Source organism: Solea senegalensis, linkage group LG6 (genome assembly GCF_019176455.1).
Source record: "Solea senegalensis isolate Sse05_10M linkage group LG6, IFAPA_SoseM_1, whole genome shotgun sequence".
Lineage (NCBI taxonomy): Eukaryota > Metazoa > Chordata > Actinopteri > Pleuronectiformes > Soleidae > Solea > Solea senegalensis.
The window spans coordinates 7,754,933-7,778,542 of NC_058026.1; the positions used below are offsets into that span (position 1 = coordinate 7,754,933).

A 23,610-nucleotide genomic window follows, 5' to 3' on the forward strand; every position below is an offset into this window, starting at 1 on the left:
TTTTTATTTGTGAAGCACTGTCTAACCCTGTTGAGGGGTGCTACATAAATAAAGATTACCATTATTATTATTACTACATTATCAACTGTCGTGCCTGATCTGACGAGCATGTTGTGTGACAGCCTTAGCTTGTCCCTGTTTGGTCTTGAGATTATGAGACGTATTGTCCGCCAAACTCACAAATCCTGCAGTGAAATGCTGCACCAACGAACACACTCCATCCTCACCACGATCTTGGGTTCTGTGTTGTCTCCAGTTGGAAGCCTGCCTCTCCAGGGTGCAGCCATGTTCACCTCCTATACAGTTTGTCAGCATCAGTCATGGACTAGTGTTGCTGTGGGTCATGTTTTTGTCTCTCTCCCACTCAGCATGACCACGTTACTCCTCTGTAAAAGGATTTTTTGTTTTGGCTGAATCATCTCTTCAAGGGCATGATGTAACGGCCTCAAGTAGGAAGGCCACGTGGCCAAAAGGCTCACCTGTGTTTGCGGTGACCAGCTGTCACTCTCTGTCTAAATCCCATCTTCATTACACACCATTCTAGAGAGGGAACTTCTTCAGCCTCGTCTGGTGGTTAACGATGAATCCTCATGACCTATACAGCTCTGGGTGCGAGGAAGAATTGCATAAGCAGCATGGGGAAGACGTGGGAGCGTGAAGGCAGGAAGCAACACCGAGATGTGAAAATGGGTGACTAATGTGGGATCTGCAGTGCATTGCTCCAATTATATACTGTACCTATTTGCCTTTTTTCCCTCCTCGTTAGACAGGTGACGCCTCCACAGATTCAGCGTGAAGCAGGGCGACAGAAACGCTGCCATGAAGACAGAATGAATAGAAAGAGGAGGACAGAGGGAGTGAGCGAGGGCAGAGACACAGAGACAGAAGATATACTTGACCATGTGGGTGTGAGAAGTATCAAGGCAAGCATCACAATTGTGGATTCTTCTCAGAGCAGCCGGACGCGTTACTGGAGCAGCAGGACATCACTGGTCTCTCTAAGTGTGTTATTTTCTACTCCAAAACAGGGGGAGTCGGGAGCACAAAGGGCTTCATAAGAGACATTTCCAAAGGCAAAATGGACTCTGTTTTGTTTCGGCTCTCCGAGGAATTCGTCAGCTGTATTCACAACAGTACTTTAACAACTTGAAGTGGTGATGAAGACTGGACAATTACCATGCCTCTCATGATGCCTCTCTCCTAATAACCAAAGAATCAAGTTAAAAGAATCTGTGTGAGGTAAGTTTGAAAAAAAAAGAAAAAAAAAAGAGAAGCCATTGTTATTGTGATATTCGTTGTATACTTGTGTGTATTCACTTCTGTACATACAGTGAGGACAAAGATTTAATTTGGGGACACGGATTCACACACTTATTTGTTTATGTTGCTAATATTAGAGTCATGGTTACATTTTGTTTATCTTAGGGCTGGGTAATGAATTATGTCAATATGTGTGCGTGTGTGTGTTTGTGTGTGTGTGTGCAGTCCTGTGTTTGTCTGTGCTTTCGGGGACTGAAACTCGTCTTCTCAAAAGCCCAGTATGCAATGTAGTCAGCCCACGCTGTTTCCCGTTCCCATGGAAACCATTGGCCAGTGCTAAAAGCAGTTGTGCTCTGTGCTTGTGAATACATTTGTGTGTGTGTGTGTGTGCTTGTGAGTATTTTTAAAGCGAGAGAAACATTTGAATGTTTGATTCATACATCAGGTTCATTTGATGTTAAAATATTACATACTGTTTCCACAGTAGTATAGTGTGTATCAAGCACAGCCTGCCTCCCTCCTCTGTGGATGTTTTCACTCCTCCTTTCTACCTTTGCCTCTCTTTATCTGCTTCACTCCTCTCTGAGTCTGTGTGTCTCATGTTTTTCTCTCCTTTTTCTAAGATGGCCGTGACTCCTGTAATCATCTGCCTCCTGTCACTGATTGGCAGTGGTTTATCGCATCCTTCTCCTCCTCCTCGGGGATGCGGCGTGGATGTGGACCCTCCGTACAGAGTGCTGTGTGACCTGGAGTCGGTCTGGGGTGTGGTTCTGGAGGCCGTGGCTTGCAGTGGTGGTGTCACCTCTCTGGTACTCGTCGGGCTCCTGCTCGCCAAGCTTCGCTCCATGTCTGACCCCGCCAGGCGCTCCAGCGTAGGCCCTCTTCTCCTGCTCCTTGGCACGCTCCTCGGCCTTTTCTCTGTTTCTTTGGCTTTCCTGGTAGGGAAGACCCAGGCACTCTGTGTGGTCCGCAGGGCCTTCTGGGGGCCCCTCTTTGCCCTCTGCTTCTCCAGCTTGCTAGTGCAGGGTGTGAGGCTCAGGAGGCTGGTGGCTGGTAAGACAAGCCCATCAGGCAGCTCTCTGGCTGCACTTGGCCTGGCCTTGGCCTTGGTTCAGGGCATCATCTCTGCTGAATGGGTCCTGCTGACTGTGGTCAGGGAGGGTCACCCAGCCTGTGAATATCCACCTTTGGACTTTGCTCTGACTTGCAGCTACACCCTTGGGCTCCTCCTCATAGCCATGGGGCTCTCCCTGGGCGTGGTGCTCTGTGGAGGAGAATTGGTGGCACAAGGAGGTGAGGAAGACAGAGAAGGAGAAAGTGAAAAACGGAAATGGAAGTGCAATGCCGTCTGGCTCTTCCTGTCCAGTCTGGCATCAGCGCTGCTGTGGGTGGCCTGGCTTGGCTTTTATCTGTATGGCAGCCAAATGATGAAGGTAAAGGGGAAAGGAGAAAGGTTAGGAGGAGAAGGGAAGAAGGATCTTAAAGTCTTGGATGAGCCTGCGCTGGCGGTGGCCTTGGTTATTCAGGGCTGGATTCTGCTGCTGTTCCATGCTATTCCCGAGACGCACCTATGCCTTCGAAATGCTCCACAGTCCAACAATGCACAAGATTTCTTCAACTCGAGCCACACGTCACCTGCAGCACCTTTTGGAGAGGAGCTACCTGCACATGCTCACCGACCCTTCCCTGAAAATCAAACCTTTTCTATGGAGGATCACAGTGCAAGTAGGTCTATGTGTTGTGTGTGAGGATGTGTGTGTTTGTATTTTCTTACCTCTTTAGGACCTTGTCAGGACCAGTAGTCCTCACAGAGACCAAAACCAGGTCCTAATGAGGCAGAACCTCATTACCGAGGTTTAGGTTAAGGTAAGGGTTATGCAGTAACTGGTTATGATTAAGGTTAGGGATAATTCTGGAAGTCAGTGCAGTGTCCTAAGAAGAATAGCTGTGTGTGTGTGTGTGTGTGTGTGCGTGTGTGGTAGGAAGATATTGTCAGCTAGAAATTAATATTGGTATTTTGAGTGTTAGAGAAAGTCATAAGAGCAACATTGCTAGGCAACTGACTAAAATGGACGTCACAGTGACTCCTTACCGAAATCTGTGCATGACTGTGTGTCGAGCTGGGGAAGGAAGGTACAAAAGTATACATGAGAAAAATGACGGTATAAAGATTTTTCTCCTCCACAACAAAAGCGTTTCATTCACGTGTACACAGAAATGCAGAGGTGAGTATAAAATTAAAACATTTGCTTCATTTCATGGCATTTAATATTCAATTATAATGAAATTATATTCATAATATACACATTATATGTAAATTATACATAAAATGTATGTCACACCTTGTAAATACAATTATCTTGCATTACATTCAAATAACGTTTATTGTTGATTAAGACGAAAAACAAATTGTAAAATGAATGTGATTTCAATGCTACACTGTGTCTGCAGTGGATTCACATCCATATACACATATGTGTTGTGTAACTCACATTTGTACACAATCCCAAATCCAGTTAAAGCCTTATAAAAATGCCTGATTATCCAATGGGCCTTTTCACGGGGAGATTTATGAGTCATTTCAATTTGACTGCTCTCCAGATTTAATGGAGGCCAAGATGCTAAACTATGAGTAACTGGGACAAACAAAGAGTAATGGCGTCAGAAAGGACGCATGTACATATATATATATATATATGTATGTATGTATGTATGTATATATATATATATATATATATATATATATATATGTATATATGTATGTGTATATATATGTGTATATGTATATATGTATATGTATATATGTATAAATATGTATGTGTATATATGTATGTGTGTATATATATGTATATTTATATATATGTATGTGTATATATGTATATTTATATATATGTATGTGTATATATGTATATTTATATATATGTATATGTGTATATATGTATATATATGTATATGTGTATATGTATGTATATGTATATATATGTATATGTATATATATGTATATGTGTATATATGTATATGTATACATATATGTATATGTATATATATGTATGTGTGTATATATATATGTATATATATATATATATGTGTATATATATATATTATAATTATGAAGAGTGTTCTCCAACATAGTAGACTTCAGGAGACTGACATTTGTCGCTGTGACAGAGGAGTCAGAGAGAAAAGCCATGTGACTAAACCTCAGGGGGATTTATTTGTTGGGGGGAACGACGGCGTCATCTGTTACTTGCCCCGGTGGAAGATGCAGCGTTTAATCCTCCCTGTCGAGATACACTGAGTAATGTGTTAGTATAATAAACTGGAAGGCTTGCCAGGCCAGCACCGTCAAAATGAGATGAAAAATGAGAATATTATTCCCATTTATTCCCTGGCTTTAACAAAAAAATATTAACTAAACAGAGAAACAATCATCTTACAAATGTTGAAAGTTGAATTATTTACATGTCTGCATTTTTGTGAAGCTTACAGTGGCTTATGCATCTCACTCTTTGAAGATAAAGGGAAAATGGAATGTGCTGATTATACTTTCCCCTTATGGCACAGTGGCACACTGCACCTCACATGTGTAACACTTCACATTAGCAGTACAATGATGAAATGGTGATCATTTGTAACAGCAAAGTCATATTATGGAAACATCATCTTATTTCTAATACTATTTCCAGCCTGGTAGTAAGAATGATGATAGCGTCTTTAAATAAAAATGTTTGAGAATGAATGTTTTATATTATTAAGTTGATATTCATCCTTCCTTTTGTGCGTCTCTCTCTCAAAGACGCACATATTTTCTGTTGTTATTACCCAGCAGTCTTGTATAAAGGATAAGATTTTGATAGAAGTTAAAGTCACTTTTTTTTAATAATATTACTTAAGTAAAGCCTTAACAGTTACTGTACTTAAGTATCAAAAGTAATTTTTTGAATGTAAAAGTATTTTAATAAGTGAGAAGTTGGGTTGAGCCATGGTTGCTCAGTGGTAGGGCGAGTTGTCTTTCAACTGGAAGGTTGTGGGCTCAATTCCTGCCTCTGCTAGTCTATAAGTGTCCTTGAGCAAGACACTTAACCCCATGTTGAAGCGTGTGAATGGGTGAATGTGTGAAAACTGTAGTGTAAAGCAGCTCATCAAGCCTAGAAAAGCTTTTTGTGATTAGCGACCATTACCAACTCTTCTTCTTCTGATTTTATTTGGTAGTAACGAGTAACAAAGACAGTTCAGTAATGTAAGTAAAGGTAAAAGTTGCTAGAAATATAAATAACAAAGTAAAGTACAGATATGTACATTTTGTACTTAAGTACAGTAGCAAAGTATTTGTATTTTTGCTATAATACAAGACTGTTACCAAGCTATTACTTGGTGATTACTATTAGTTAGTAGTCAGATGGTATTATTTGGCATAACTTTAAGCACACTCTCACTATTATTATTATAATGGTACTGCACTATAATGTAAAGCGTTCCTGTGACACGTCCTTCAAACTTTGCATACCAGACACCTACCTTCGTGTACATGTTGATCCAGGCTGTAGACGTGCTCCCACAGTTACGTAACCATCATTTCCACAACTCATCCAAAGTAATGTGCTTTTGTTCGGTTGTGTGTGTGTGTGTGTGAGAACTCTATGCACAATGAAACAAAGCTGACAGCAAGCTAACATTACTTTACATATCATTTAGCAGACGCTTTTATCCAAAGCGACTTACAAGGGAATTGAGTATAACCTGCCAGGGGTGGAGTTGAACTTGTGACCTTGTGACCATGATGTCTCTGCACACAGGGGTACCGGTCTTAACCACTGAGCCACCCCACCCCTAACAAGGGTAATGGGGAGTCTAAAGGATATCAAAAGTACAGCGTTAAAAGTACCCAATCCCTCGGTTGGCTTCAAGTTAACCAAATGCAGGAAGCGGACTACAACACGGGGCATTGTGGGTAAACAAAAGCGAAACATGTGCACATGTAGAGCGACAGCCAGGAGAAATGGCTGAGCCCATTGTTGCAGTGCACATGTGTCGTATGTTCACATAAAACAATAGGATTTGGTGCAGCTCCATGTTTTGCTCTTATGTGGAGGAAACCGACGTTGCCCTGAATTAACCAACAGATGAGCAAGTTTTCTTGTGCCGAGGGTTTTTAATAACATTACATCATATTGTTTGAGTAGGAGTTATGGTATCTATGGCTCCAGTGCATCATCAAGCCATATGTTTAGACACGCCTAAAAAAGTCCTGACCTGAACATCAGAGAGAACCTGTTTTCAGTCTTTGCTCCATAGTTATTTACTCAACTGTTTACTCAACATTTATTCTCAGCCGCCATATTCTCAAATACATAATGTAGAAAAGGAGAAACTGCTTTTGCTTTAGACACGCTTTAATGTTACGTTATGCACTACGGCTTTAACCCTTTAACACCTAAGCCTCAAAATGTCTGTCTGGACTTCTCTTTTTGCTTATTTTAACCATAAAAGGGCCAGAAAATGACCCGTGAGAAGATGCTTTTGCCCATTTTTCCAGAATAACTGTTACTATCTGGCAGTTAAGTACAGTGTACTGCATGTTAAAATAGTGTATTAACAATTTAGAATGAAGAAGTTTTATTGAGAAAAAAACACTGTAGTTGTACAGTATAAAACATGTTTAAAATAGCATTTGTTTGAGTCTTTGTCTCATATAACTGGCCAATAACTAGCCAAAAAAATGGAAACTATGTACAGGCGATTTTACAACTCTCTCCTCTTTGGCGACAAAGACGCTGATTTTCTTGCTTCCTGCAACAGCGCCTGTGAAATTAACATAATAATGTCCTCGGCTTTCAGAAACCGTCGCGTAATTACGGTATTTCAAAATGCACTTGCGCAAACGCATCGCCTGCGATACGCTGGGTGTTAGAGGGTTCATTTGACTGTGACGGGCGTCAGAGTTACTCCTTGATATGGACATCTCAGTGTTACAGTGAGAGACTCTTGTTGACATGACACCTGTAACTTGCCTGTTTTTCCACGTTTCTTCTTCCAGCTCTTCGGAGCGGAACGTACCACAGCAGCCACGGGAGCATGCGTCCAGGCATCGCATTCAGAGGTCACGTCTACCAACCCACTGAGATGGCTCTGGTCATGAACGGTGGCACAGTCAGTGTAGCAATAATACTCACTCTGTTTTTTTATCACTCATTTGCTGTCCATCGACTAATACTGCACTTCTGTTTCTCTCCTGTAGATGCCCACAGCCCCAATTAACTACACCGGACGCCGGTTATGGTAAAATGGGACTAGACTTCAAGAGGTTACATTTGTGATAAAAAAGGAATTTTATGTTTTCTAACACAGAGACAGAAATGTTACAATCAGAGAAATCCCTCTGACGGGATTTGACCGGAGTTTAAATATGTTCAGTGTGTTTGCGTTTCTGCACAAGTGTTTGACTTTGACATTTTAAAAAACAGTATGTAATAGTATTTTTTGCTGACATTTCTTAAATGCCTCTTTATCAACAGACTGGACATGAAATCACAAGCGAGGGAAGAGAAGGCGATGCAGCTTCCACATTTTGACAGCCTTTAGGGATTTTAATGTGTGTAAATACGCTGGTAACAAGTGTACAAGGAGAGCTACTGACGTTATATATAAAGCACAGAGCAGATGCCAGTGTGTCAGTGCGACAGAATCTACATGTAAGGATGATTTCATTGTTCTGAAGCAGCAGTATATCAATGCTGCCTGATCACCATCACTGATGTTTGTTCTGTGAAAACTCAACTCCCTCCACTTTCTGTTTAATATCAATACACAAGTGAACCCTTTGGCTGTTTATGTAAATTATACACCCACAACGCTTGCTTGGCATCGTTTTTTTTCTGGCTAAAAAAGCCCCAAAGGACTTCAATGGTGGTGTTTTTCTCTCCACATCTCATTTCATTATCAATACTGCTGCAGTGCTTGGCAGATTCTACCGTGTGTTTTGATAAATGCTGTGTATTTGACAGAGCTCGTGTACATTTAAAGGGAGAGCAACAAGTTTAAGGGACAACCAGTTTTTAATAAGCGTGTGATTATAAAAAGCCATGAAATACAATAGCGTCTCTGCAGTATGTGGTCGACTGTTGGGGATTGTGATTTTGCACTTTATGATCGCTGATCTTCTCTGGACATTGTGATATTTGGGGTTTAAAAGTGCAGTGTGTAAGAATTACCGACATCAAATGGTTCTTTAGTTGGTCGTCATTTGAGCAGTGAGCTTCCGCTTCACAATGCAAAACGCACACTCTGGCTGGTTTAAAGCAAGAGTGCATATAAAAGGCGTATTCGAATGCTACAAAAACAAAATAAACTCATTAATATACACTTATATCAAGATACTTATGGGCAGTATATTACATGTCTGCCAATAAACCCCGCCACATTACACACTGGATCTTTAAGGTGCATGTACAAGTGCAGTGTAAAGGCAATATCTTTTGTCAAAATATGAATGTTTTTTAAGTGTTTTATAGAATTTTGATACTCATATTGAAGGAAATTAACATTTTCAAAGCTGATTCTTGACACTGGAAACAACAGTTGACAAAACAATCTTGCGACCCCGGCAGATGGCAATTTTGAATTGACCACATTTACTGGTCGTTTCCAGGTTCGTCCTTTTAATTTGAGGGTTTAATATAATTTGTATGTGGAGTAATCACAGTGGCATGATGAGTCGTAAGCACCACTATAGAAATGCTAATGGTGGTGTTGGACTTTCCGCACCAGCTCGAGCCAAACCTGCGGGTAGACGGCGTGTTACTTGTTACAAGATGTTTGTAGCTCCTCAGGTTTATTTTGAGAAAGAAAGTCTTCCTTTTTTCCACAGACTTCAGCTTTGATATTTAAGAAACTAAAGCAAAGTAAATTTAAACTTATAAGCTTAATAATAGCACTCCAAGCATCTACAGTTCCGTGAGAATTGGGCAAATCCCATCCACAGGGGAAGGTCATGAAACACGACATGTCGGCTGGGTAACATGATTTAATATGGTGAGTTGTTTTGTCAACCAGTTTCAGAGTGTTTTCGTTCATATTTCATTGGTCCTATCTCATGTGTTCTGGGATTCAGTTTCTGCTCCATTTAAAAAAGCTCAATTGAACACAGAGACAACACGACATGACATTACTGTGACTTAAACTGGTAACATTTCATGTGTACTGTTTTTATTATGAACCTGCAAAGTTGCTGTCGTTAAACATCCCTTATATTACTAAATATCTAAGCTGTTGACATCCTTGTGTACTGTATGTGTACAGGTGTGTGCTCTGATATTGTACGATTAAAAAAAAGATATTTTAGTCACATAGTTTTTATGTGATCAGATTTTACTCATGTAAATGTGAAGAAGCACTCGCGTTTTCTTTTTTGAGAGGTTCGTTATGATGAAGCACTGTCACTGTTTTATGGCAGCGTAACATGAATGTCTGTGATGTGATTTGCACAAAGTGGTTAATACATCAGTGCACAAGTCATTGTTATTGTCTGGTCATTGACGTGATTTGCCTTTAGCTTCCTTTTCTTTGTCATGACACAAGTGAACCAACTTTACTGTGGATATTACTGCAGTTATACACTCGCCGATGTGTAAATAACACACACACAGTTTAGGTATAAGGGGTGGGGATCACAGGGTTGCCCATGTTACGATACATGGTCCATGATACCAATAATATCATGATACAACAATTCTGTGATAATTAATATATTGCAAGAGAATCTGTCTAACTGGAGAAAAGGAAATTAATAGTTAAAAGTGAATAAAGTCTATGTATTGTATGTGGATGGGGCATCTCTTGATATAGCTTTCTTTGCCATCCGCCACTGTGGACGCCCTATTCTTCAGTATAGGGCGTCCTCCTTATTCAGTATTCTTGAAGTAACGATAACTGATGAGTAAAACTGGCAGGATCTGTTTACTTTAGATTTTTAATTTATTAATTAAAATAATCCAGATTTGCCCTTGTGTATCTATTATCGTATTGCACAAGGGAGGACGACGATGCATCTCCAAACTTGATATTTTGTGACCCATCCCTAATAGATATGGATGTAGATACAGAGAAAAAACAAGCAAATAAAGGAAACACTGAAGGAAGCACATTTGGCAGGTAGAAAATATGTGCTGCTACTGCTGCTGCTGCTGAAGCACAAATGTATTTTCAAACAACAATATACAATAAAGTGTTGTTTGGAAAATATTGACACAAATGTAATTTCATACAAATGAGCTTCCCCTGTTCCAAGACCAGCAACTGAAGGAATGATTATCAGTGCTGTATAGAAAACGCCCACCTCAGTGATAGAAAGTGATGCTGTGCTGTAAAGGATGTCCCTGTATATACCTGTATACCAATGTGGGGAAATATGTAATAGTGGCGCCTGCCCCACCCGTGCGCAATAGGTGCCCTTTTAATTTTCGACCCTGCCCTTCCACATATCTGTGCACGCCACTGTTGAAGAGTCAAACGTGTAAACATAATAAATATAACCGTGACTACCTGCACGCGCACTTTTTTTGCGACACCGGAAAACGTTCACGAGAGCGCGCTTGTTGCTACCGACGCCAGGCTCTAACATCAAAATACGTCCGGGTCAAGATTGTAGCCGGTTCCATGTGAGTTATCAAAAAGTTAGTAACTACATTTACAATTTTCATTACACTGCAGCTGCGCTAGAAAATAGTTTCATAATGTGGTTCAGTGAGTTATTTGTTTTTATCTTTAGCGTTTTAGCTGCTATGTAGCAACTGTTGGCGAGCTAGCTTGTCTGCACGCGAGTCTGAGAGAACTAGGTTTTCTCGTTCTGCACTCAAAGTGTAGTTCTCCCCTTTCAGTCTCGTATTTGAAAATTAGAAAACAAGTCCGCATGTATTAAATCACCAAACCACATTACAATTATTAGATACGTTAAATGCGTTGCCTAAATCGTGGCGTGTTTTGATTTAAGTGTCATGGAAGTGAGCTTACTCATGAGCACATGCCCATTTCAAATTGGACAGTTGTTCTGATACCAGCAGTAGTGAGTGATACTTTTGTATAAAACATTAAGAACAAATTTCAACACGTGTGTCCAGGCTGCTGCACAAATGTGGAAGTATACTGCAATGTTCTGGTATTTCACGCCAGAGAAAGGTATTAATATGCAGTAATTGAACTTCTGTCACCAGAAAAGCCAGCATTTTGTTGCTGAGGAAGTGAAGTGAAGATGGTGGAAGCTAAAAGTGAGGAGAAACATGCAAAGAAGAAGAAACTCAAGAAGGGACAAACCCCCGTGCCTGAAAACCGAGACTGCTCTGTTGATGATGGGAGACAAACAGAGGTGAAGAAAGCGAAGAAAAACAAAAGATCTGCGACATTTGTTATAGAAGTGGAGGATCAAGGTTGTGAAACAGAGAGGAAGAAAAAGAAGAGAAAAGAAAGTGTCAACGAATCATTGAATGATGCTTGTAGCTCTGATGCCACAGGGGTCAAAAACAAGAAGAAGAAGAAGAAGAAGAAGCAAATTGATGATCGGAAACCAGTAGAAATTTCACAAAGTTCAGTAAAAGAAGACATAGAAAACCAGCAAATAAGAGAAAAGAAAGGAAAGAAAAAGTACAAAGTACAAACTAAAGCTGAAAATGTGACGATAAACAAAGAAGAGGAAGAAGAACAGCAACCTGAAAAGAATACAGTGCCAAAGAAAGCCAAGAAAGTAAAAACACATATTTTAGCTGTAAGCACAGAGGAGACTGTGGAGCAAAGTAAAGAAAAGAAGAAGAAGAAAAAATTGTCTGTGGAAGAAACGGCTATAGCTGTTGTTAAACCAAGTATAACGAAAAAGAAACCTAAAATGGGAGAAAATGAATTTGAGTTGGAAATAGTTGCAGGAGAGAGAGAGGAAACGAAAACGAAGATAAAGAAAAAAGCCAAAACTGAAGATGATGAAAATGGAATAGAAACACCTGAAAACAAAGGCAACAACAAAAAGTGCAAAGCAAAAAAGAAAGAAAAAGAAAATGTGATGGGTGAGAGTGAGACTATTACAGAGGACGGGAAGATGGGGCTAAAGAAAAAAGGGAAGAAAGGAAAGGACAGAAAGGTGACAATGGAGGTCAGTGAAGAAGAAGAAGAGCTGGAACCGAAGAAAAAGAAGAGGAGAAATGAAAGATCACAGGAAAAAGAGCAAACATTTATCACATGTGAAGAAAATGAAGAGGATGGGCAGAATGGAGTCACTGTGGCAAATGACACCAGCAAGAAAATCAAAAAGAAGAAGCTGAAACAAGAGGAGAATGATGTTGGAGTTGAATCTAGTGCAAAAAAGAAGATAAAGAGGGAGAGCAACAAAGAAGAGGTGAATGAGGAAAACACAAGTGTCTGTTATCAGAGGTCACACTGATGTTTGTTATTGTCTGTACATGGAGTGAACCATGTTTGTGTTTCAGGAATCCCAACATGGGGAGGTGGTGTTTCTGTCAGCAAAGAGTGGAAACGTTGATGAAGTCACCATCAACAAGGTAAACAGAGCGGTGACTTTATCCAAACATAATTATTATTGATTATATTTCCTTCCAAATAACAGAAAATTGCACTGTAACCTGTTTTTTCATAGGAGAGGAGACGGGAACTACAAATGGAGATTGACAAGGCTTCTCAGCCTGAAAAACCAGCTAAACCTTTGGTCAGTACTTTGTGTGGAATTTGTGTGAAAAATGTAGTTCCAGCTTTGTAACTCACCTCTTCAGTCAGAGTTCACATTGCAACTGATTTCTCAGACTGTTCATCTCTTAACGAGTTACATGTGTGGAATTAGTAATAAAAATAACTGGCCTCTAATGTGTGTCCGGCAGGGTTTGGGTCAGTGGAGCACGGCTGAGTTTGACAGCTCTGAGCAACAACACAAGTTCCTCCGCCTTATGGGTGGCTTCAAAAAGGGTTTGCAGCCGGCTGCTGCAGCCACTGGTGGAGCAAATATGGCAATGGGGAAAGACGCACAGCAAAATTTAAAGCAAGGGCTTCTGGGACAGTTTGAGCGCGCTCAATCCCGCAGAATGGACTTCAATAGCAGAGGGGCAGGACTTGGGTTTAGTGCACCGTCCAATAAGAAGTTCTCCATTGACATCAATGCAAGTCGATCAGTCCGCTTTGATGACTGATTGTTGATTCATAGACTGAGCTGTCTGCTCTGCTTCTCTGTGGAAGCATAAAATGTGTTTAAAAATTAAGTCAGACAAACACAAAATGGCATTTCTACATGTATATACTGTATAATTATCATACATGACAGTCAAAACTGAAAATGGTCTCTTGAGAATATAATGGATTATCAGTGGGTTTTGTTTTAATCAGTTTATCTATGTAAAATGTTCCTTTAACAAAGACATTTTGAGTCATAAATGTACTTTAAAGTTATATTTTAGTTTAGTTTGTCACTGATAGGATAGTGGTAATATGTACTGCTTGTTTGTGCTTGAGGTAATTTTCTTCTTGTTGCAAAGTAGATGTGTACATGTCTGAAGTGTAAAACAATATTTTTGTCTTATTTTCATGACAAGAAAAAAACTACTTGTCTTAACAGTTTCTGATAGTCCTTTTATTTATAGCTTGCACAACATCTTTTGGTAGTGAAGAGAGAAATCAGGAAAGAATAAAGTTCACTTTCTTCAAAGGCAAAATAGAAATATTTCTTCTAGCTCGTCGTGGGCTCACAGTGTGCTGTAAAACAAAAAAACTATCTGACTATCATGCGTTATACTTCAGTATTCCGTGAACGGTAGGTAGCTGCATTGTAAGTTGGTTTGAATTGCAGGCTCTTTCAAACCTGTTTTTTTTCCTGTAAAACTGCGGTGTGGACATTTGTCCACCTGTTGACTTGAAAACAGCCTCAGGAGCCTGAGATGGCACTAACACTTTATATATGCAACCTTTTTTCTTCTTAATCGCATCCTCATTTCAGACCAAATGCAACCTCTGCCTTGTGTAATGATTCCCGTATACAAAAAATGCGTTCACTTTTTTTCTTAACATGAGATCACCAAACGTTTGACAGCTGCACTGTAACACCCTGGGATTATGAAGTCTCATTAAGAATACTGTATGTCCTGACAGAGTAGCCGTTTGGTCTGATGCTGCTTCAGTGTTTTTCTTTAACCTGGCACAATCCACTGATGACACAATGTGCATAGGGAAAACTATTTTTAATAACACTTACGAAAGACATGAAACTAGGAGTAACCAACAAATCGCATACTTGTCCAGTCTCAGTCAAACATCTGAACATCTTGACAATAGCGACTGAAGGAGGGGGGGAAGCTGTGTGTTCCTTGTGAGGGAAAAAGAAGTTTCAGGACTCATGCCTGTAGATATTCCGGTTGCACACGCGCCACTTTGCGGAACTCTTTGTTGTGTGTCCTTGGACACTGCATCTCACACCAGCTGATGGGAACCATCTGGACACCTGGTAGACAAAAGAAAAAAAGAAGTGTTAGAAACAAAAGTGGTCAACAATTAGTGTCACAAATGCAAACATGGAAAAAAAACAACGTATAGGTTTCCTTGGTTTAAGAGCAGTGTGGACACTAAAAGATAATGTATAAAGAGATTTGAGTCTTACAAAACCTGGACTGTAGCTTCTATTGTCACTTATAAATAATACAATATAAATGTACGTGTTTCACACTGCGATATCAAAATGCCTGTAACAGACCAAATGTGGCTTGATTTGAACAGAAACTTCAAGGGTTACCTGTTTCACTGTGTGCCACTACAACTCCCAACTCATTCTCTGCAGTTGTTAACAAGTAGTTGGACTGAACGTCACCGAGGGAAATCTGACATCGCGTGTCAAGGGTCAACATTACACAAATACACAACAAACACTTCCCTTTTACGTGTGACTTCACTTACAGTGGAAAAGCAGTAATAGTGTTAATAGTTTTTAAAGTGATTGTGCATCTTTCATGCAAACATTCCCACAGTTAATACATAATAAACATATTTCATATGACGTACACAGTTAAAAAAAATGCAAAATAATTCAATGTATAAGCTGAATAGTTTCATTGCTGATGAATATTTCTAAGGGTAGGTAAAGGATACCACTTTTGCAAGGACGATGTCACCAGGTCTGAAGCTTTTGTATGTTTCCACCTGTAAAAAACAAAAAAAAGCCCCAGAAGGATAAACATGGAGCTTTTTGTTTCAGATTTAGGATGTCACATTTGTTGAGCACATTCATTCAAACACACCTTGTCTTTTTCTGTTGCGCGTACATCTTCTTTCCTGCAGTCAGAGGATGTGAGTTCAGTTTTAAGAGAGCAAGAAATAAAAACATTCACCATTGCTGTACTGTAGATTAAATTACGAGGTTACCTGATGGTCCCCCTAAAGCGGTCCTTCAGTGGTGTGGAACCTACATAGAGAATATGGACCTTGGCGTATCTGGGGTTGATGCTGGTCACCTGTCCAATACAAAACACCACGGTGATGAACAGATCAACATTAAGACTGTGCAATTATAGAAACTAATTCCACTGCATACCTTACAGGTGACTATTGCTCCTACATCTGGCAGCAGCTGTGTTTCCGTTTCCCTCACTACTGAGATCACAGGTAACTAGACAAAGAAAAAAAAAATCCCATGCAGCATTAATACAGAAAGCAGTTTTCTTTACTCCAGTTTAAAAAGAAAAAAACTCAAGAAAAGACATGCCATACTAAATGCATATTTCTCTACAGCTGGTGAACCCACCCATTTCACTACAGTCACATTCATAAATGTTGTGCAATATCTTCGACACACCTGTATCACATGCCTGACTCTCCTACCCACAGCAGCCACCACACCCCTCACCTCCTCTCCTTCGTTTTTTCTCAGCACATAGCCCGCTAGTGAGGAGTATATGTAGCCGTGCCGTAGATATACTCCTGTGCCGGGAATACAGTCTTCTGTGCTGCACAGTTTGTCACCTGAGTGCGAAGAAGCGAAGGAAGAAGGAAGACATGGATATAGTGTCAATGCAGGGAACATCAGACTGATGCGGAAAAATCAAATAAAACCATATGTTTCTTGAATTGGACTAACCCATTGAGATATAACACATATCTAGTTTGCACGTTTTGCCTCAGATGTGTGAAATGTTCCCCTCTTTTCTGCCCATAGAAGAACTTTGAAACCATTTCATTCATCACAATAATTGTTGGGTTGCATGATATTCTTGACACGATATCAGTAAAGGCTGATATTGACATTAAAATGATCAAATATTGGCAAACATGCCAATACTTCCCTATATGACTACTGATTAAAACAGTAGGCTGCTGAGGCTGCTAATACCTCCTTGACTTCTATGCTTGGCATCTCTTCAACTTTCACTTTTCAGTATTTGCACAATTGCTATAGAATGAAATATAAAGCCCATTTTAATGGCGTTTCCTTCTAAAAAACTCCTGCAATAACAAAGAGATTAGAATTGTGGCCATAACATCCAGCCCAATTCCAATATATAGAAAGATAAAATGCACTGAGAGAAAAGCCTCACTCATTGATTAGATGAAGTCAAACGTTAGTAATAGGTAAAATATTTTTGTTTTGTATTAAACAGTCGTAAACCGAACACATTTGTGTGTGCACTAGAGAGAAACGTTTTCAGATACAAGGGGAGTGAAGGAAAACAAGTGAGACGAGGAATGCTGCCGAGCTGTCCTGAGGCGATGGGCACGGCTGCACATGAAAACTACCGTGGAAAGTAAAAGTCGTCAACTCGCAGTCCTGCACACGTACAGTGATCGTTCTCATTTACCGTAAAACACCGGGACAAGAAGAAAGTAACAACAGTGTGGCAATGAGAGAAGGTTGGTTTTTAATGGAAAGGTGGGTATGAAAAGAGAACATGTAAGGGAAGGGAACGAGGCGGCGGTGTAGTAGCATTGCGAGCATCCAACTCACGAGAAACACGTGTCTAAAACATATTTGAATCACTCCACCTCCGTCTCAGGTCCAAAAACTACAGCGAAATAATAAAATAAGAAACGACAACAGCATGTGTAGCCAGAGCACACACACACCCCACACACACACACGGTGATAAGTTATTACACAGCAAGTTAGTCTGTAGTTAAACTCCACTTCACACAACCACAAAAGAAGCCAACGTGACTATATAGTGACGAGGAAGTACACCGTGTCATCTAGTAAAGACAACATTTAAGGAGCTCACCTGGAACACACAGCTTCATGGGCGACATGTTTTCGAGAAGAGCAGAGCGAGAGGCGATTGGCTGAGGCGTAGAGCGAGCGTCGACTCTGATTGGCTGCTACTCTGAGAGGAACTGGTAGACGACATGTCGATGCGCCGCCATGTTTGTTGAGGCATGCTTGGGAACATGTGACCTGTTCAGCCGACAGTATAGAAACGCGAAGAAACGTCGAATAGTCTTGTAAAGTAGCACGTTTTAAACATTATAACCCTAAACACCAGATCAAAGTCAGAACTCCGACTTTAATTACAGAATTCTGGCTTTTTCTTTCTTGAAATGTGTTTTGAATGAATTAATTTCACATGTGGCTCTAATCCTCTGCCGTTTCTTTTTTATTTTATTTTTGTATAATGTCTTTTACTGCCTCACAGCACCTCAAGTATAAAAATGTCCTATCCTTTTATTTATTTATTTTCCAATTTTTTTATTTTTTGCCATCATGTGTAAATTAATTCACTTTCAGTGTTTACTGAACAGTCCTCGAATGTCCATTTATTTTACAACACCATGTAGCCTACCGGATTACCAGGAAACGTACATCTATGCCAAATGAAGGAAAATATATATATATGGAGGCTATGAGCTTAGAATGAATGTATAATAACTGGAATGCATGCTTTTATGTTTCAATAGCCTTACAAACTTTTTCAAATATCACAAAAATACTGACCTTTAGCAAATGCCATGCCATATGCGTTAATGCAGAGGAAATGGTCAAAAAATAAATATGAATAGTTTTGTTTTTTTTAGATGCCAATACACAATTATCCATTACACTTGATAATCAGGTGAAATTTTTTTGTAGTATTCATGTAACTTGTGTTATGTGCATTATGAACATTTTATATTGTGGCTCAGTTTCATGATTGTATTTGAATAAATCCACACCTTCACAGTTTGTGAGTTTGTGGTTTATAGGATGAAAAAGATGTAAAAGCTCTCTGACGTGGGGGTCACTACAGCGGATCACCTGTTATCATCCACATATTTAATTTGGCAGATATTCCAAGCTGAAAAAGAGTCTGGTGCCATCAGCGTTCTACCACCATTCTCTTTTTCTACCAGTGGTTGGCACCATTGCAAAGCAAACACCACTTTTGGTGAAGAGTGGCCAATCCATTCAAGGCTGACATCATGGTATCCACTGGTTTACATTTAAAAATGGTCAAAACAAATAAAAAAAAAATAAACAAATTAATAAATCATAAATTTTTATCCCAAATAATGTAGCAATCACATTCCCCGAAGTATTGAGATAATACATATACCTGGCCATACAACAATTGCAACCTGTAATGCATCTTATGCAAGTTGTATGAATTTCCCTGTTCAAACTAATAATAAATGACTATTATTTTCCCTGAGAGGGCTATAATCTTTACCCTGTCATAAGACATAAGTTTTGTTGCTGGGAAACAAACCACCAGACACAGATATCATCACATACTGGCTCACAATATTTATTTTCTTACAGCAATCACATTTCAGCAGTCCAGAGCAAATTAACTTACCCCTTTGACAACAGCCAGTGTTATTTGATAGGTTATACTATTCCCACCGAGCTTTACCTACACAGATTATTTATATAGGAAGAAATACGTGGAATGAGTGTGCAGAGTGAGTCAGGTAGCTCCTACCAGCTGGTCCCCGATTGGCAAAATTTGATCAGTGTTTAAAACAACTGCGGTCTATAGCCTAATAGCGAAATGAGTGTTTTAGTAGGTGACAACGTAAAGACCAAATTTGATACAGTATATTTGTGTGAATGATGGACATTAGTACAATAAAGTGCACATTGTGTTTGTGAAAGTCTGTAAAGACACACATATCAATTGACCTTGTTTTCACTTGACAACTAAACAGAAATGATTGATCTGTACTCTCATCCCCAAACCAGGACAAGTCTATTTCTTGACTTTGCCCTGAGCGGCTACAGCTGCCATGGCCTTCTTGACGGTCTCCTCATCTCCCAGGAACTGCATGGGTCCAGTAGGCTTCAGGTTCTTATCCAGCTCATAGACAATGGGGATGCCTGTGGGCAGGTTCAGCTCCATGATGGCCTCCTCTGACATCCCTGGGGAAAAGAAATAACAGTTTGCTGTGACTTCCTAGACAGCTTTTGCAAACGCACAGGGCCAAGTTCAATTTTGTTCAATTTGGATTTTGCAAAAGTACAAAATTAAGTATTATATTATTATATATCAACTTTTCAGCAAAATATTTCCATTATTATATACCATACCATATTATTGTGAGCAGCAGAAATCAAAAAATAAAAGGACATGTATTGATGATTTTTATCTGGGGATGTAGGTTGTGGCCCATGGTGGAGGTTAATGTGACAATGTGTTGTAAAACATGAGCGACCTTCAAGATGCTTGACAATGCCTCGAAGACTGTTGCCATGGGCAGCAATCAGCACCCGCTTTCCCTCTTTGATCTGTGGAACAATCTCGTCGTTCCAGAAAGGCAATGCCCTGGCGATGGTGTCCTTCAGACTCTCACAGGAGGGAAGCTGGTCCTCAGTCAGGTCGGCATAACGCCGGTCCTACAACAAAAGACAGAAGATGTTGTTGTGCGTTGTCGAGGACATTTGTGACTTACATCTTTTAAATAACGCTAAATAAAATATCATTCTTGCATACATATGGTGTGTAGATTAAAATAAGCCTAACCAGTGTTTTTGGAATGTTTCATGTTCCCAGATGGCACATATCCCCACAATTATTGTTTTTAATTTGCAGTTTTGCGATTAAGCTTCGATTAATTGCATATATGTATAAGATTAAAAGATTTTTTGCAGAAGAATTTAAATATAGCCTCAGCATTCACCAGTTTTCAGAATGACTGCGGTAGAAGATAAGAACAATCCTGAAAAGCATGAAAAGCTCAGCCATCTTTTATTAAACATCCTTGCCCATGTAGTTTTTCTTCATCATATGCTGTAACCATGTGATGTCTTCATTCATAAGAGATTCATTCATCTTTTTTCATCCTGTTTCACAGAGTCTCACCTTGCTAATGGTCTGATAGAAGTCATGGTCCTCATCCATGGATGGGGGAGGAGTGTCAAAGGAACGCCTCCAGATCTTGACCTGGGCTTCTCCGTGCTTGGCTGCAGTTTCTGCCTTGTTCAGCCCAGTCAGGCCACCATAGTGACGCTCATTTAGGCGCCAGGTCCGGTGGACAGGCAGCCACATTTGGTCGATGTTATCCAGAACAAACCACAGGGTGCGGATGGCTCTCTTCAGGACAGAGGTGTAGCAAATGTCAAATTCATAGCCGGCATCTGAGGTGAAGGAGAGGGCAAGGAAACGATGGTAAGAGGGGACGACTCAACCAATATCAAATTTGTTCTTTTATACATGGGAGAAATGGTGTATGATTCCAATAATATTTCAGGTCTTAATTATTTTTACTACTTGATACACAGATGCCGTGCTTCATTGTCTACTTCTTTAAACATCATTTACAAATCTTTTTTAAATAATATCCGATAAAGTAATTTTGGACTAGTATCAGATTCTGATACCAAGTTTGAAATCAGCTCATCCCTAGTTTCCCATACTTGAGAGTAGGGATGGGACGATACCACTTTGATGTCCCATACCGATATCGATATCACAAACTCGAGTATCTGCCAATACAGATACAGTCATTTTAGACCATCGATGAACTATGAAGCCGTCGGCAACACATTTGTGCCGAGTCATTTCAAAAGATGTGATTCTCCACAACTGCGTAGCAATTATTGTTCTCCCAAAAAGTAGAAATAAACAAATCAAACATGACTCAGCTAAATGCTTTTGCTGATGTTCATTTGTACAGCCTGTGCATAGTGAAGTGTGTGATATACAGGAGCTCTGGATAGAATTGGACGTCACATTTTTATCATTCCAATAAAAATGTGACTGTGATTTTGACCAATATTGGACCGATACCAATTCCCATCTCCACTTGAGAGATGTACTGTTCACCAACAGCAGTCTGCTGGTTCCTCCGAAATCTCAGTATGAGACAAAGCCTTTTCCATTCTCAAAAAAAAAATATTTTACGTTTTTTTTTTCCTTGTGAGACATTTTTGAGTGTATTTAACTCAATTGCTCAGCACTTTGTAAGGTGATATATAAAGCAATTTCTGTCCGTTTTTATGAGAAAATATAAGTAGTACAGAAATAAAGAGTGATTTACAGCTGGTTCATGCTGTGTGGCAGGAGTGGCCCTGATGCTTCTATATATCTCACGGTTGCATAAGCACTGTCATGCTGCGGCTTTAATCCACAGAGCGAGTGAGTGAGTGAGGTGCTGAACAGGCCCCGGAACATAATCTGTGTTATCACTCTACCTCTCAGAGCCTCTCCCCCTCTCTTTGCCTCATGCTCTCCGGTCTCACTCAGGTCCGCGTCGAACCAGCCGCAGAAGCGGTTCTCCTGGTTCCAGCAGCTCTCTCCATGACGGATCAGGACCAGTTTGTACGCAGCCATCCTCACTCCGATGCCCTCTGCGGCGTATTTCCGGAAACTTTGGATTATTGAGTGAGTCTTCCCAAAACGCAGCAGCAGGGTCCGCAGATTTGACTTCACTCAACAGAAAACACTACAGGCGGCTACAGAGCAGTGGAAACAGTGTTTTTTTCCTGTTCTTTCTGTCCTGGTCTGGACCGGGGTCGCAGCAGCTCCGTAGATTTGACTGCTCTGCCTGAACTTGACTGAGGAGCTCTCTTCCTCTCTTCCTGCCGCTTTCCACCAATGAGAAAGCGAGTTGTGCGCGAGGGGAGGAGGCGAGAAGCAGGAGGATGCGCACAGCATCACGTCCGCACAAAGTGCCGCCCTAGAAGTTTGCGCTTGTGTTTGGCTATCCCATCTATTATTATTTATTTGTTTAAAGGACTTTAAAGGAGATGTAAATGTTCCTATAGCTGCAACTGTGTTTCTCGTGGCAAGTCAAGAATAAAAACAAGGCAATAACACATCAGCTTTTCACTCAATTTAGTGTGTCCAATTTACCTAATCCCCATATTGCATGTTTTTATACTGCGGGAGGAAACCCACGCACACACGGGGAGAACATGTAAACTCCAAACAGAAAGGCCCTTGTTACAACCAGATCTCAAACCTGGGTCTTCTTGCTGCAAAGGCAAGAGTGCTAACCACTACACCGACCGTGTGACCCCTATACTGGTCTGCCTTTACTGAAAATGTGTGTAGGGAAAGTGTTAGGTTACTGCCTCACACAGGTTTTTCTTGACTCACAAAGTCAAATTTGGCTGAATCTGAGCAGAAGATAGCCCTGTACATATCAGAAGTCATCCTGCTACTGCTATCAGCAGTCACATAGTCAATAAATACAAGTGACCCTGGTCCACTGGCAGCCATACATGCTCATGCCAGAACACTGCCTCCTCCTCCATGTTTGAATGATGACGTGGTATGCGTTGAATCAGGGTCTCTTAATCCTGGTCCTGAGGACCCACTGTGTGAGAAACAATGCTTTGAATCATGAGCTGTTCCTTTCCTCATCTTTGTTTCATCTGTCCAGAGAATCTTTTTCCAGAACTCTGTATTTACGTTCAAACATTCTTGACTTGGCTGGGTGTAGTAAAGGAGTTTTTCTTCAGCATCAGAAGAATTCAGCAATCATCCACTTGACTTCCAGGTCATTTAATGTTGGCCTGACAGGTGTCAGGCCTGTGAGGTAGCAGTCCACATAATGGTAATTTATAATTTCTCAAAAGTTAATGCATTTTTTTGTTCAATCCCTCAAATTAAATTGACTGTTTGATTTTAAATTCATATACATGTATGTTTACATACTGTATATATGTGTGTGTATATTATATACATGTATGTGTAGATATACACATATATACATATATATGTATATATATATATATATATGTATATATATATATATGTATGTATATATGTATGTATATATATATATATATATGTATATATATATATATATATATATATATATATATATATATATATATATATATATATATATATATATATATATATATATATATATATGTATGTATATGTATATAAACCCTTAAAACTAAAA

The 23,610-nt window shown here is 39.9% G+C and overlaps 4 protein-coding genes across 8 annotated transcripts; 2 read left to right on the forward strand and 2 right to left on the reverse strand.

Moving 5' to 3' along the window:
- On the forward strand, positions 1-9,774 carry gprc5bb (G protein-coupled receptor, class C, group 5, member Bb). 3 transcript variants are annotated; one of them, XM_044027359.1, is made up of 5 exons: positions 1-1,239; positions 1,884-2,985; positions 7,298-7,410; positions 7,499-7,539; positions 7,776-9,774. In XM_044027359.1, coding segments are annotated over exons 2-5 (1,257 nt in total). In that variant the 5' UTR covers positions 1-1,239; the 3' UTR covers positions 7,777-9,774. The 3 variants fall into 3 exon arrangements, with proteins under 3 accessions (XP_043883294.1, XP_043883292.1, XP_043883293.1); XM_044027357.1 differs by having other exon boundaries at positions 1-690; positions 767-1,239; positions 7,499-9,774; XM_044027358.1 differs by having other exon boundaries at positions 1-680; positions 767-1,239; positions 7,499-9,774.
- A 743-nt stretch (positions 9,775-10,517) lies between these two features.
- knop1 (lysine-rich nucleolar protein 1) lies at positions 10,518-13,958 on the forward strand. Of its 2 annotated transcripts, none has more exons than XM_044029025.1 (5): positions 10,518-10,931; positions 11,469-12,637; positions 12,729-12,800; positions 12,896-12,964; positions 13,134-13,958. In XM_044029025.1, exons 2-5 carry the CDS (start codon positions 11,507-11,509, stop codon positions 13,437-13,439), a joined length of 1,578 nt encoding a protein of 525 aa, XP_043884960.1. In that variant the 5' UTR covers positions 10,518-10,931; positions 11,469-11,506; the 3' UTR covers positions 13,440-13,958. The 2 variants fall into 2 exon arrangements, with proteins under 2 accessions (XP_043884960.1, XP_043884959.1); XM_044029024.1 differs by having other exon boundaries at positions 10,519-10,916.
- On the reverse strand, positions 13,855-17,579 carry exosc1 (exosome component 1). 2 transcript variants are annotated; one of them, XM_044029026.1, is made up of 8 exons: positions 17,502-17,579; positions 16,085-16,251; positions 15,824-15,898; positions 15,655-15,743; positions 15,531-15,564; positions 15,382-15,432; positions 15,029-15,113; positions 13,855-14,740 (listed from the first exon to the last, which is right to left on the reverse strand). In XM_044029026.1, the coding sequence occupies exons 1-8, from the start codon at positions 17,527-17,529 to the stop codon at positions 14,634-14,636; spliced, it is 636 nt and encodes a 211-aa protein (XP_043884961.1). In that variant the 5' UTR covers positions 17,530-17,579; the 3' UTR covers positions 13,855-14,633. The 2 variants fall into 2 exon arrangements, with proteins under 2 accessions (XP_043884961.1, XP_043884962.1); XM_044029027.1 differs by having other exon boundaries at positions 16,136-16,251; positions 17,502-17,578.
- Positions 17,580-18,977: 1,398 nt separating this feature from the next.
- Positions 18,978-22,275, reverse strand: pgam1b (phosphoglycerate mutase 1b). Its single transcript, XM_044027273.1, has 4 exons — positions 21,887-22,275; positions 20,556-20,830; positions 19,909-20,089; positions 18,978-19,615 (listed from the first exon to the last, which is right to left on the reverse strand). Exons 1-4 carry the CDS (start codon positions 22,023-22,025, stop codon positions 19,446-19,448), a joined length of 765 nt encoding a protein of 254 aa, XP_043883208.1. The 5' UTR covers positions 22,026-22,275; the 3' UTR covers positions 18,978-19,445.
- Between the last annotated feature and the right edge of the window lie 1,335 nt (positions 22,276-23,610).